Here is a 13,629-nt window from a genome sequence, read left to right as displayed (position 1 = left end):
AAACAGCAATTACTTTTGTACCAGCGTAATAGTTTGGCAGTTACTTTTCCTAAGGATATTTAGGCTATTATTTCCCTGTTTTGTGGCTTCTATTGTGTTGAGAAGTTAGGCATAAGTTACTTTTTTGCTCCTGTCCAGGTAATCTGTCTCTTTTTCTCAGACTCATTTTAATATTTTTCATCCTCTTTGGTTTTCTGCAGTTTTACCTCATATGGATTTTCTTTGATTTATCCTTCTTGGGATTCATTGGGTTTCTTAAACCTGTGGGTTGGGTCATCTTTTTGATAAAATCCAGAAAATTCTCAGCCCTTCTCTCCTCCCGAGACTATGCTCAAATGGATATTACACCCTTTCACTTACTCTCTATGCCCCTTGTTCCCTTTTCTTTATTTTCCATCTTTTTACCATTCTATGGTACATTTTGCATAATTTCTTGTGATCTATCTTGATTTGATGTAATCTGTTGTTATAACCTTGCATTTTAATAATTACATTTATTTTACAGAAATTTAATTTAAAATAAAATTTTAATAATTACATTTATTTTAAATGAATTTATTTAAAATAAAATTTTAATTATTACATTTATTTCTAAAAATTCCTTTGTTTTTCAAATCTGCTATACCTTGTAAAAAAACTTATTTTTTAAATTACACACAGTAAAATTCATTCTTTTTGGTGTACATAGAGTTGTATAATTATCACCACAATCAAGATACAGGACTGTCCTCATGCTGCCCTTTTGTAGTCCAACATTCCCCGCTACCTTTAACCCCTGGCAACCACTTATAACTTCTCTGTTCCTATAATTTTGCCTTTTCTAGAATGTCGTGTAGATTAAGTCACACAGTATGTCCCCTTTTCATTCTGGCTTCTTTCACTCAGCACAATGCATTAGAGGCTCACTCATGTTATACCAAGTCAATAGCCTATTCCTTTTTATTGCTGAGTAGAACTCCATTGTGTGGATATACCTGTTTGTTGAACCATTTCAACCTGCTGAAAGACATCTGGATTCTTTTCAGTTTTTAGCAATTATAAATAAGTTACTATAGTTTGTGCACGTGTGTGTGTGTGTGTGTGTGTGTGTAAACATAAGTTTTCACTGCCCAGTAAATACCTAGGAGTTGGATTGCTGAGTCATAGGCTAAGTGTATGTTTAACTTCACAAGGAGCTGCCAAAATGTTTTTCCAAAGTGGCTGTGCCATTTTGCATTCCTCCCTTCAATGCATCCTTATCAGCTCCTGTTGTTATGGTGGTTTTCTCCAGACGTTTAATAGGTGTGTCCTGGTATCTCATTGCAGTTTTACTCTGCATTACCTAATGATTAGAGATATTGAGCATTTCTTCATATGCTTCTTTGCCATTTTGTACATCTTCTTAGGTAAAGCATCATTTAAAATTTGCTCCCCATTTTGTAACTGAGTTATTTGTTTTCTTATTTTTGAATTTTGAGAGTTCTAAATATATGCTGGATGTAAGTCCTATATCAAGTGTGATTTATAAATATTTTCTTCTAGTCTGTGAGTTGTCTTTTCATTTTCTTAAAAGTGTCTTTCACAGACCATATTTTAAAGTTTTGATGAAGTCCAATTTATACATTTTTTCCTTTTATGGATTCAGGTATTATATCTAAGAACCCTTGCTTAATCCTTGGTCGTAACTATCTTCTGCTATGCTTTCTTTTAAAGGCGTTAGAGTTTTACATTTAGGTTTATGACACATTTTGAGTGAATTTTTGTATAATCTGTGAGGTATATTTGCATATGAATGTCTAATTGTTACAGCACCATTTGTTGGAATATTATCTTTTATCCAATGAATTGATTTTGCAATTTTGTCAAAATTAATTAACCATATTTGTATGGGTCTGTTTTTGAACTCTACTCCCTTCTGTCTCTGTGTATCTATCCTTTTGCCAAAACCATACTGTCTTGATTACTGCAGCTTTATAGTAAGTCTTAAAAACAGGTAGTATGAAGCTTTCAACTTTATGTTTTTTCAAAATTGTTTTACCTATTCTAGTTCTTTGCTTCTTCACATACATTTTCAAGTCAGCTCGCCAATATCTGCAAAAAGTTTTGCTGGAATTTTGATTGCTTCATCTTTACCCCTCCTCCTCCCTGTTTCTGATGGGTTATTTAAAAAAAAATCATCCCAGGCACTATTATTATTTCACCTATATGGACTTGGCTTTTTCCTAAATGAAAAAAATCTCTGACTCCTCATGGAAATCAAATTAAATTATTACTTGTCAGTATTCTTTCTACAGAATATTGAGCTAACTGTATGTCTGTCTTCCATAACTGACTTTTAAAGAGTGCACTGCAATCTTGGTATATTTGTGTAACAGTTCTAAGTGCTTTTTTGTATATGTTGTATAAACATGTCATCTATAAATAGAGATAGTTTTATTTCTTTCCTCCACCTCTCTGCCTTTTATTCCTTTCTCTGGCTTTATTGCACTGGCTGGGTGCTATGCCACTTTTCCCTGGATGTTTTAAAACTTTTTTATTATCTTCAAACATAGTATGCATAGTTGTTTTATAGGATGTATTTGGTAATTCTGATATTGATGCCTTCATGTGTCTGTTTCTCTTGTCTGCCTTCATGTGTGCATGGCGTTCTCCTTGTGTGCATATCTGTGGCCATAGTTCCCCTTTTCATAAGGACACCCATCATATTGGAGTAGGAGCCCACCCTATTCCAATATGATCTCATCTTAACAAATTACATCTGCAATAACCCAGTCTTCAAGTAAAGCCACATTTGGAGATACTGGAGACTTCGACATATGGATTTGGTGGGAGCACCATTCAACATAACGGCATGTTGGTTCTCATTCATAGTATCCTGTTGCCTTAGATGCCTGGTTATTACTGACTATATGCTTGTCATGATACTGAAAATATTATTTTCTGTGATAATCTGAAGTCTAAATAGAAGGCACCTTCCTTTAGTGAATATTATTTGCTTCTGCAAAGTACGTGGGTTTGCATCCAGTCTAGAAGCAATATTAATCAAGTTCAAGGGTTGAGGTTCTCTGAATTACCCAAATGATGCAAACTCAAGCTACAAATCTACAAAAGGGTTGGTTTACCCCTAGTTCACACCTACTCAGATTTGGTAGCTCCTTGGCTCCCCTTTATTGTAGAGAGTGTCTTCTATTAGACAGCCTACATTATACAGGCCTTGTCATTTGATATCTGACCCTTGCTCTCACCTTCCACCCCATGAAGACATGAAAATTTCCAAGACTGGTAAATGATCTAAGGGCAAAGTGGCTTTTATACTCTGTTGTCTCTCCAGGTTACCATTTTCCTTTTCTTTTCTTTCTTCTTCTTCTTTTTTTTTTTTTTTTTTTTTTGGAGGCAGGGTCTTGCTTGTTGCCCAGGCTGGAGTGCAGTGGCATAATCATGGCCCACTGTAGCATTAACCTCCTAGGCTCACACAATCCTCCCACCTCTGCCTCCCAAGTAGATGGGACTACAGGTGTGTGCCACCATGTCCAGCCAATTTTTAAATTTTTTTGTAGAGACAGAGTCTCACTATGCCCAAGCTGGTCTTGAATTCCTGGGCTCAAGCAATCCTCCCACCTCGGCCTCTCAGAGTGCTGGGATTGCAGGTGGAAGCTGCTGTGCCTGGCCCATTTTCCTTTCAATTCTGGCCTTATTATTTCTTACTTTGAAAAATATTTTAAAGAATATTCTTATCTAGAATTTTAAATTTTAAGTGGAAGAGGGTTGGTCTGAATAACTTAAGCTCACTATTTGAAAAAAAGAAAACTTAGTCCCTTTTCTTCAGTAACCTCTGTATGTATTCAGAACTAGCACTTATTGAGGTCATTTCAGGCTGATGAAATATTTATTCAAACATTTATTGTTTACAATAAGTAATAATTCAGTGTCCCATAATATGAGAAAATGTGAAACTCAATTTTTTTTCAGGGCTCATCTAAAAACCCTCACCTTATATTTGGATTTATTTGGTATCCATTGAAATGTGACAGAGGAAAAATGGTTCTAATATGAAATAATAAGAAAAAAATCTATCTTTAATATCTGAAATGGAGTATTTGCTGAAATTAGTATCTGAAGCTAGTGGCTAGCAGCTAGGATTTAATATTATTGGGAGCTGTTTCTCCTGAACTATATCAAAGAAAATCACTACTGGCATTTTCAGTGTAAATAAGAGAGAGATGGAGGCCTTGGTTACCAAAATAAGGGGAGTATATGAATGGCAAATCTAGAGAAAAGGTACATTGTGGGGAGATTAATTTTTTAATGTCAATTTTACAACTCTATCGGGACATAAATAGCAATATGTGGATAACAGTAAACCAATGACATAATTGGAGAACTCTTAGAATGTCTTATGAGATGGTGATTCATGGGCCTAGAATTCAGCTCAGCAGAGAACATACTAAAGATCTCCTTCAGAACAAAAGTCATGAAGGAGAGGGATCAAAGGCTCTCTCCTGATGTAATTATTTTTTTACAGATGATCAGGCTATCAGGTACTTTGCTCAGCTTCCTACTGATGCCTTTGGATATTCTTAGATGGTGAATGAATCCATTTAGTACCTCTTCCTTTGCATTCAAGTCAGCCAAACATGGGGACATGCTTACCTCCAGAAAGGAGGAAAATGAGCTGAAAGGTCCCCGTGCTTGACACAGAAGCAGAGGAAGTCTGCCCCGAGCAGCCTTAAATAATGTGCATGTGCCCCCAGTCACAGCGTGAAGGGCCTGGGGGTATCTGAGCACACTGGGAACTAAATCCCCACTTTTCATACAGAAAGCCCCAAAGGCCTGCCTCTGTCAGTCCCTCTCCCTGCCCCACAACAAAGCAAGTGCCCTCCCCAGAGCAGGGGAAGCAGGGCCTTACCTGTGCTGTCCTCCCCAAGGCCTTCTGCAGCCTCCCGAAGCTTAATGTCCATCACCCTTGTGGAAATCATGTCAAGCTCGCTGAAATTATATGGAAATTCACGTTAAAGAAACATGGTTAGCAGAAGTTACCAATGAGTGAAATGGTGTTCGTGACTGCATTTGCCATGATCTGGCCTGCACACACCCCAGCAAAGACAGTCCAGGGCAGAGTGCAGCACAGTACAGGCCAAAACCATATCCACAGCCACAAGATCAGTAACCGCATAAGCGTTTAATCACTGACTGGGGCAATTTAATGGAAAACAGATCACTGAAACAAATGCTTCACTAATTTACACACTGCAGATTAGGTTTCTTTCAAAAAAACTTTTCTCAAATTATAAGAAATGATTTTTTTTCTCTTGTTTACTACAGGAAGTTTGGAAAATAGAATGAAAATCACCCATAATCCAACCAACCAAGGATAACCACAGTTAATGTTTTCATTTCCTTCCAATAATTTTTTATGCAAATATTTTATCCACATGCACACATATCATATTAGGAAGCTTGACTTCCTGATTTTCTTACTTACACCACATCATTAAAATTATTCACGTGTTATTTTAATGGCTACCTAATATTTTGATATACTACTGTACCATTATTTATTTACATTGAAATTCTTTTTTGAATGCAATGAAAAATTTCAAACAGATACAAAAATATGAACAACATATAATGAACTCAAGATATGGCTAATCTTGCTTCATCTTTACCCCCACACCCCATCCCACTCCTATGAGGTGATTTCTAAGCAAATCATCCCAGACGTGATGATCATTTCATCCATATAAATTCAGCTGCTTCCTGAATAAAAAAAATCCCTCACTCTTCATGGAAATCAAATGCATGATCACTGGTCAATATTCCTGCTACAGAATACTGAGCTAGTGGTGTCCATGCCTTCCATAACTGACTGTTAGAGTATGCTCTACCTCCATATACTATCACACCATTTATTTAGAAAGCTATTTCTTACTGTTAGGTATGATGAATCCTCACACTTAAAAAGGGGGGCTTGAATATTTAACCAATTCACATTTACCACTTGTACACAGCACAGAATGGGAAATGATGGGAGAAATGCAAAGAAAACACAAACAGAGAAAAGGATTTGCGGGTGTGTGCCCGAGTTGGCTCTAATATTTAGATTTCTTTTCATGTTCATCCTCCCTACCAGCCAATCCCTCAAAAGCTGAACAAAGTTTCACCAGCTCCAGCTCTCAATGTTCATACAATTTGGCTTCAAAAAAATGTCCGGTCTTGTGTCGGCTCTGCCAAAAACTCTTGGAACCTCACCAGATTTGACTCATGATCATGCTATCATTATCTATAAAATGAGGGTTGGACAGAAATAGTATTTTTCAAATCCTTTACCACTGTTTTAGGCTTCAAAGGACATCCTTGCTTTCATCATCTGTGTTCACTTTCAAAGCAACAGACAATGCTATCAAACAGCAGAATGATAGTAGTTCTAGGCTGGTGGCCCAACCCAAAGGCCCAGGTGTTCCAAAGGTCACCCCCTCAATCCCCCCTGCAATATGTTAGTCAGTCAGCAACCCCCTCATCCCCAAGAGTCCTTTAGAGGCGGTAGCTGCCGGGGATTCAATGGAAGAGGCAATGGAGAAGGAAAACATACGGTGTAAGGGGAAGAGTGAAGATGGTGAGGGTGGCCTAGGAGTCACCATCTGTTCCCCTCAGTGCCATCTCCTGAGGCTGCCACTGAGCTCTAGCTCAGTGCAAGAGTTTTCCATTGGCTGAATTTGGAGTTAACCATGGCAACTGCAAATTACTTATCAAGCATGCAGCTATCACCTGAATTATCTCATTTAATCCCCAAGAACTTTTAATATTCCCATTTTGGAGATGAGAACATTTTTAGCTCACTGCATCCTCTACCTCCTGGGCTCAAGAGATCCTCCCACCTCAGCCCCCCACAAATAGCTGGGACCACAGGCCCACGCCACCACACTTGGCTAATTTTTTGTATTTTTTGTAGAAATGGGGTTTCGCCATGTTGGCCAGGCTGGTCTTGAACTCTTGAGCTCAAGCAATCTGCTTGCCTTGGCCTCCCAAAGTGCTTGGGATTACAGGTGTAAGCCACTGCACCCAGCAGAGAACATTTCTGATATTAAGCGGTTTATTAACTTGCCTAAGGTAGCAGAGCAGATATGGCGTCTACACTCACACTGACTGCATACCCAGCATGGGCGGGTGCATCTGAGGCACTGGGATACAGTGACAGATGAGACCCACGTGGTTCCCGCCTCTTGCAGGTGCTGACCCAGTGAAGGGCAGAGCCCTGAGCTGTCCCCAGTGGGGCTCAAGAGAAGCTGGAGAATCCAAAGGACAGGATCTCCCACTGAAATGGCTCTGCCTGCCAAGAAGCCTTACCCCAGGGTCAGGCCAGAACTCAGAGGCTGGAGGAGCCCCGAGAGATCATGCACTGCGTCTGATGGGGTTTCTTCGTCTGGGGAAAGGAACCGGAGGCCACTGTGATGTGTCAGCTAACTGGGAAAGGATTAACACTCTGGAGAAACCGTGATGTTACGCAACACATCAAGGTCATGTGGACACCTTGCAAATGAAAAGTGTCTTTGTTGGGAAGAACAAGGTGAGTGCCAGAGGTGTGTGTGAGAGTATGTATGAGCCCTGTGGGTGGGTGTGCAGAGGGGCACCCTCTCCTGCCAAGCCCGGATCAGTCCAGAGGCTCAGGCTTGCTTCTCCCTGGGTTGAAGAACATGGTTGTGAGAAAGCTGCACAGGGCAGAGGGTTCAGATGCAGATGTAGGCGGAGGGCCGGGGAGGGGGGAGCATGGAGGGGATGCAGACTCACCTGTGTAGGTCCTTCCACCCTACTCCCAGCCAGAAGATGCAGACAGCACCCCCAGACCACCAAGACCACCAAGACCACCAGTGGACTCACACAAGGAGGCAAAGGTTGCCCACCGACAAAGGGACAACAAATGGATCTCATGTCACATGGAAGGTTTCAGAACCTACTCATGTTTTATGTCCCAAGCATCTTCATACAGATAAGAGCATAACATGGGGTGGAGGAAGGTGGCAAAGACTTGAATGTTAGGCAGTCCCAGGGTGGCATCTTCACCCTACCACCTACCAGTGCCAGGCCTCAGTATCCTCATAGGCCAAAGGAGGATAATAATACTATAATCAAATGAGACCAGGACATGGCATGCAGCAAGCACAGGCTGAGCCCTGCTGTCGGTTTCTGCAGCCCACTCCTCACCACCACGTGATACTGTTTATTGACAAAGGCTCCCAGAGCACACATGCCCGGCATGCCCTGGCAGCAGGTAAGCGCCAGTCTTCCAAGCAAATGGCTCACTTCAAAGTCGCCATTGTCAGTCACAGGACAAACACCTGGCTTTCCAGCTGACCCCTGTGCTTCCTGATCCCCACCGCCCGATGGGCTCAAACCACTGCCAGGTAAGTGATGAAAACACGTTCAGGGTCACAGAGGAATGTCTGTCCGGAGTCCGCAGGCTGCAAAGGTGGAGAACTGTTTCCTTCATGTGGACATTCCAGGTGGAAACACCCCACAGCTGTGACAATGGAACATCATCTCTGTTGGGCCAAGTAACTCGCCTTTCTGAATATGCGTTCCCCAAGCCGCAGTAAAGTTCAAGGAAACGCCAGATGTAAAACCGTAATTAGAAAGGCAATGTGGCAAATACCCAATACCTCCCAGACCTCCTTTTGCTCCTCACACGAAGACAGTGCTTCTCACTGGAGCTCCAAGGTCAAGTCAGGCCACCTCAGTGTCCCCTCAACCAGCATCTGCCTTCCACCCTTCCACTCCTGGAGTTCTGAGAGCTCCAAGTCCAAGTTAAAGAAAACTTACTCTTTAAGCTAAATCTGGACCGGCAGGGCCTCTTCAGGGCTTCTAATGAACTTACCAGAGTGCTGAGCCTCCAGGCCCTGCTGCGGGGCACAGCACTTTGTCAGTGTGTATCTGGGCACCCACAGAATCCAAGGGAGTCCTGCATCTAAAAAGACCCCTTAATGTGGGGGCCGCCCCACTCCCTCTCCCTCCACCCTAACTGACCACAGCCTCCTTCCCAGCTTATAGCAGAGTTCTATCATTAGTCTCAGCTTCTATAGAAATATTTCTACAAAAGTTAATTCACATAAAGAATGAGAACAGATTTTAATATGGCATTTTAAAGGCTTCAATCCATTATATTTACCTACACAATGCAAAGAAAAATATCTGTACCCTGACTCCATACATCTGAGCACATAATTATGTATGAAAGCTTTAGTGTTCACCCTACAGATTCCCTAATCCCACACCACCCTTCAGGCTGTTTGGACCCCTGTGGATTCTTTCTTAGCTCCCGGTACCGTTCTTTCACATTGCTCACCAAGGTTGTCATCAATAACTTGTTTGGGAGGTGTCTGCTGAACATCCCTTCCTCCCAAGGCTGTGGGTTTTGAGGGGTGAGTGCTATGCCTATTATATTCACTGCTCTTTTACCAGTACCCAGGACAGTGCCCGACCAGAGAACTGAACAGATCACACCAAACAAGAGAACTGACAAACTAGAGGGGCTTCTGGGTATTAGAATCCTTTCAGATCTTTGAATATCAATTCATTTAACCTCAGAGAGCTGTAGAGAGACCCAGAAAGAGTGACTCTTGGTTCACCTTTCCCTTATCAGTTTGAAGAGGTGATTTAATCTACCTGAGGTCAGCGTTAGGGAAGACAGGGAAAACACCCACCTTTATTCAGTCTTTACACCTCCCTTTCCAACAGTGCTTTCCCTCACTTTCTTCCCATAGCAGGGTTCTGCCATCTACCCTGCATCACCTTCTCCAGGGTCTCTGTACCCACCAACTTTCAGGTCAGTATCAGCAGTGATGCCCTCTCAGAGCTAAGTATTTTAAATAGAAAACTCCAATGAAAGAAAATAACTGCCAATATAGATTCTAAACTCCAGAAAAATATCCTTCAAATTTAAAGGTAGGTTAGACTTCCAAGTGGTAGAGTAGCCTACACCACAGTAAAACTTTCCACTGATGATAAGTATAAACTGTGGAGAAAAGATGAAAAACAATCATTTGAAGGCAGTTATGAGCAACTGAAAGCAGAAATTAAAGTGGAATCAACTCTTCTTTTCTTTTTTATTATTTTTTAGTTTTTTATTTTTGGAATCAACACTTAAAAAAAGGGAATTGCAGTAGGAGCGATTTATGTGTGTAGGGCTTTTGACCTGGAAAAGCTCTCAGGTATGTGTGTTGTGGAGTGGCTGGAGCTCAAATACAAAGCCATAATCTTATGGGCTTGATGAATCCAAGAATGGAATTTAGGGCTGCCAGAGCAGATGGAAACTGAGGGAGAATATCTTAGGAAGGAAAAAACTTCAGAGAGAGGAGCACCAAAATCCACATGTAAACCCTATCCTAATTCTTGGCTCCCCTCCCCTGAATTCTGCACATACTGGGGAGACTCCAAGGAACCAGGCAGAAGATAACAGCTGGGAGGCTGAGGGAAATGAACTAAAAGTTTTCTACTGCTCACTGCAGGAGAGACAGAGTTCACAGGTAACAAACAGCCTGCTAGAACAAAATCAATAATCTTCGGGACAGCATAGCTTCCAGAGTTCCTATGAAATATCATTTACAATGTCTACCATATAATCAAAATTTATAAGACATGTAAAGAAATAGGAAAATATGACCCATAGTCATGAGAAAAAAAAACACCTAAGAAAGAATAATCCTGAGTGACCAAAATGCTTAAATAGCCGACAAAGACTTTAAAGAAGCTACTTAAAACAAAAATGTAGCCATAATAAATAAAAAGATAAAGAATTTCAAATTAGAAACATACAATATAAAGAAGAAACACATGGAAATCATCAAGATGAAAACTGTAATTTCTAAAATAAAATATTTATTAAATGGGCTTAACAGCAGATTGAAGACATCAAAAGAAAGGATCAATCAAATTGAAGAGAGATCAATAGAAATGATCCAATCTGAAGAACAGAGAGAAAAAGACTGGGAAGAAAGTGAATCCGAACACAGCCTCAGTGACCAGTGGTACAGTATTGATTGGTCTAACATATATTTAATTGAGTCCCAGAAACAGGGAGTGGGGGGAGTGTGAAGAAGCAGGAGAGAGAAAGAGGGAAAAGGAGAGAGAAGAAGGAAGGAGAGGGAAGGGGTGGGTGCGGGAGAGAGAGAGAGAGAGAGGGAGGAGAGGGGAGGGGAGCGGAGGGGAAGGGAAAGGGAAGGAGAAGGGGAAGGGAAAGGGAAGGGAAGGGGAAAGGGAAGGGGGGGCATTAAAAATATTTGGAGAACTTACGAATAAACATTTCTCCAAAATGGTGGAAAAGATAATGTTACAGATCTAAGAATCTTAGCAAACTCCAAGAAAACCACAACAAGGCACATCATAGACCTCAGAGAAGTGTGGAACACAGCATAGTGTACTAAAACCAAAGATGAAGAGGAAATCTTGACAACAGCCAGAGAAAAATGACACATCATAAACAGGCAAACAACAATATAAATGACCAACAATGGATAAGAAAAGCCAACACAATAGTCTCTTTAAAGTGCTGATAGAAAACAAAGAACAACCCAATATTCTATATCCAGAAAAATTATCCTTCAATAATGAAGGCAAAATATAGACATTTTTAGATAAGTGAAAAGTACTTTCACTTATCTAAAAAGTGATACGTACTACACTTTTCTAAAAAGTGATATGTACTGCAGATATGTACTACAGGAAATGCAAAACAAAAGTTTTTTAGGATGAAAGAAAATTATACCAGATTGAAATTGAAAGCTATAGAAAGAATGAAGCATAATGAATGTGGTAAATATGTGGGTAAATATTAAAAAGTACATGTTTTTCTTTTCTAAATTTATTTAAATGCATATAACAACTAAAAAAACTATTATGAATTTACAATGTATGTAGATGTAATATGTGACTATAACATAAAGGTAGGAGTTGTATATATGACTAGACTATCACAAGGTTCTGGCATTTTACGTGAAGTGGTACAAGACTAACTCTAAACAGACAGTCACAATTTCAGAATTAATACTGTGATCCCTAGAGAAAACACTAAAAAATTTAATGCAAAGAAGTTTAGCTAAAACGCTAAAATAAAATTTATAATGGAACACCCAAAAATTCAATTAACCCCAAAAAAGGCAGAACAGAGGAACAAAACAAATAGGAAGAACAGAGGAACAAAAACAAAACCAAGCTGGCGCAGTGGCTCACACCTGTAATACCAGCACTTTGGGAGGCCAAGGTGGGTGGATCACGAGGTCAGGAGTTCGAGACCAGTCTGGCCATCATGGTGAAACCTCATCTCTACTAAAAATACAAAAATTAGCTGGGCGTGGTAGTGGGCACCTGTAGTCCCAGTATTCGGGAGGCTGAGGCGGGAGAATTGCGTGAACCCGGGAGGCAGAAGTTGCAGTCAGCCAAGATCATGCCATTGCACTCCAGCCTGGTAACAGAGTGAGACTCTGTCTCAAAAAAAAAAAAAAAAAAAGAAAGAAAAAAAAAGAAAGAAAAGAAAACCAGATGGGATACATTAAAAAGTTGAAAAATGATAAATATTAAATAAAAAATATATAAAGCTTCTAAAAAATCATCAGAACCTATCTACTTGACCTTGAGATAAGCAAAGATGTCTTACAGATGCCTAAAAAAACCATAAAAGAAAAAATTTATAGTTTGCACTTCATCAAAATGAAATACTTCTGCTCATCAAAAGACAATGTTAGAAAAATGAATAGGTAAGTGACTGGTAGAGAGAAAATATTCGTAAAAAATATCTTACAAAAATAAAACCACTTGTATCTAGCATGTATAAAGAATCCCTAGAACCCAACAAATGAAATGCAAACAATCCCCTGCCTTAAACTTGGGCAAATGATTTGAAATATATGCAAATAGCCAATAATGAAACGTCACATGAAAAAGAATATAATTAAGGAAACATCAGACAAACCCAAATGAGAGACATTCTGTAAAATAACTCTCTAGTACTATTAAAAACATGTCAAGGACAGGAGGAAGGCCAAGAAACTATTTCAGAATAGAAGCAATATATGATCCAGGACTGGAGAATGAGGAAGTGCTATAAAAGCCATTACTGGGACAAATGACAAAAGTTACATATGGACTGTGGATTACATAATAACATCACATCAACTTAAAGTTTGCTGATTTTGATCATTGTAACTATGATTATTAAAAAGAATGTTCTTGGCTGGGTGCGGCGGCTCACGCCTGTAATCCCAACACTTTGGGAGCCCAAGGCAGGTGGATCACGAGTTCAAGACCAGCCTGGCCAACATGGTGAAACCCCATCTCTACTAAAAATACAAAAATTAGCTGGGCATGGTGACGCATTCCTGTAATCCCAGCTACTTGGGAGGCTGAGGCAAGAGAATTGCTTGAACTGGGACTTGGGAGGCAGAAGTTAGGGTGAGCCAAGATCACACCCCTGCACTCCAGCCTGGGCTACAGAGCAAGACTCCATCTCAAAAAAAAAAAAAAAAAATTCTTGTTCTTTGGAAGTACATATGTGATTTTTTGAGCTCACTAATAGTCCAAAAAATGTTACAAACATATAGATATATATGTTCTTTATATAAACATACAAAGAAATAAGGATATATCACGAGGCAAAATGTGAAA

General features: G+C 40.0%; 1 protein-coding gene across 8 annotated transcripts in view; it reads right to left on the bottom strand.

Moving 5' to 3' along the window:
* Positions 1-13,629, bottom strand: part of CRACDL (CRACD like) — a 141,473-nt gene that overhangs the window by 48,877 nt on the left and 78,967 nt on the right. For all 8 annotated transcript variants that reach the window (XM_057301266.1, XM_034953688.3, XM_055107616.2 and 5 more), the window contains one exon: positions 4,886-4,965. In XM_057301266.1, coding sequence (XP_057157249.1) covers positions 4,886-4,955 — 70 coding nt within the window. In that variant the 5' untranslated portion in view covers positions 4,956-4,965. The remainder of the gene's footprint in view (positions 1-4,885; positions 4,966-13,629) is intronic.

This window comes from Pan paniscus, chromosome 12 (assembly GCF_029289425.2).
Source record: "Pan paniscus chromosome 12, NHGRI_mPanPan1-v2.0_pri, whole genome shotgun sequence".
NCBI classification, from domain to species: domain Eukaryota; kingdom Metazoa; phylum Chordata; class Mammalia; order Primates; family Hominidae; genus Pan; species Pan paniscus.
This window is presented reverse-complemented; position numbering and strand designations above follow the sequence as displayed.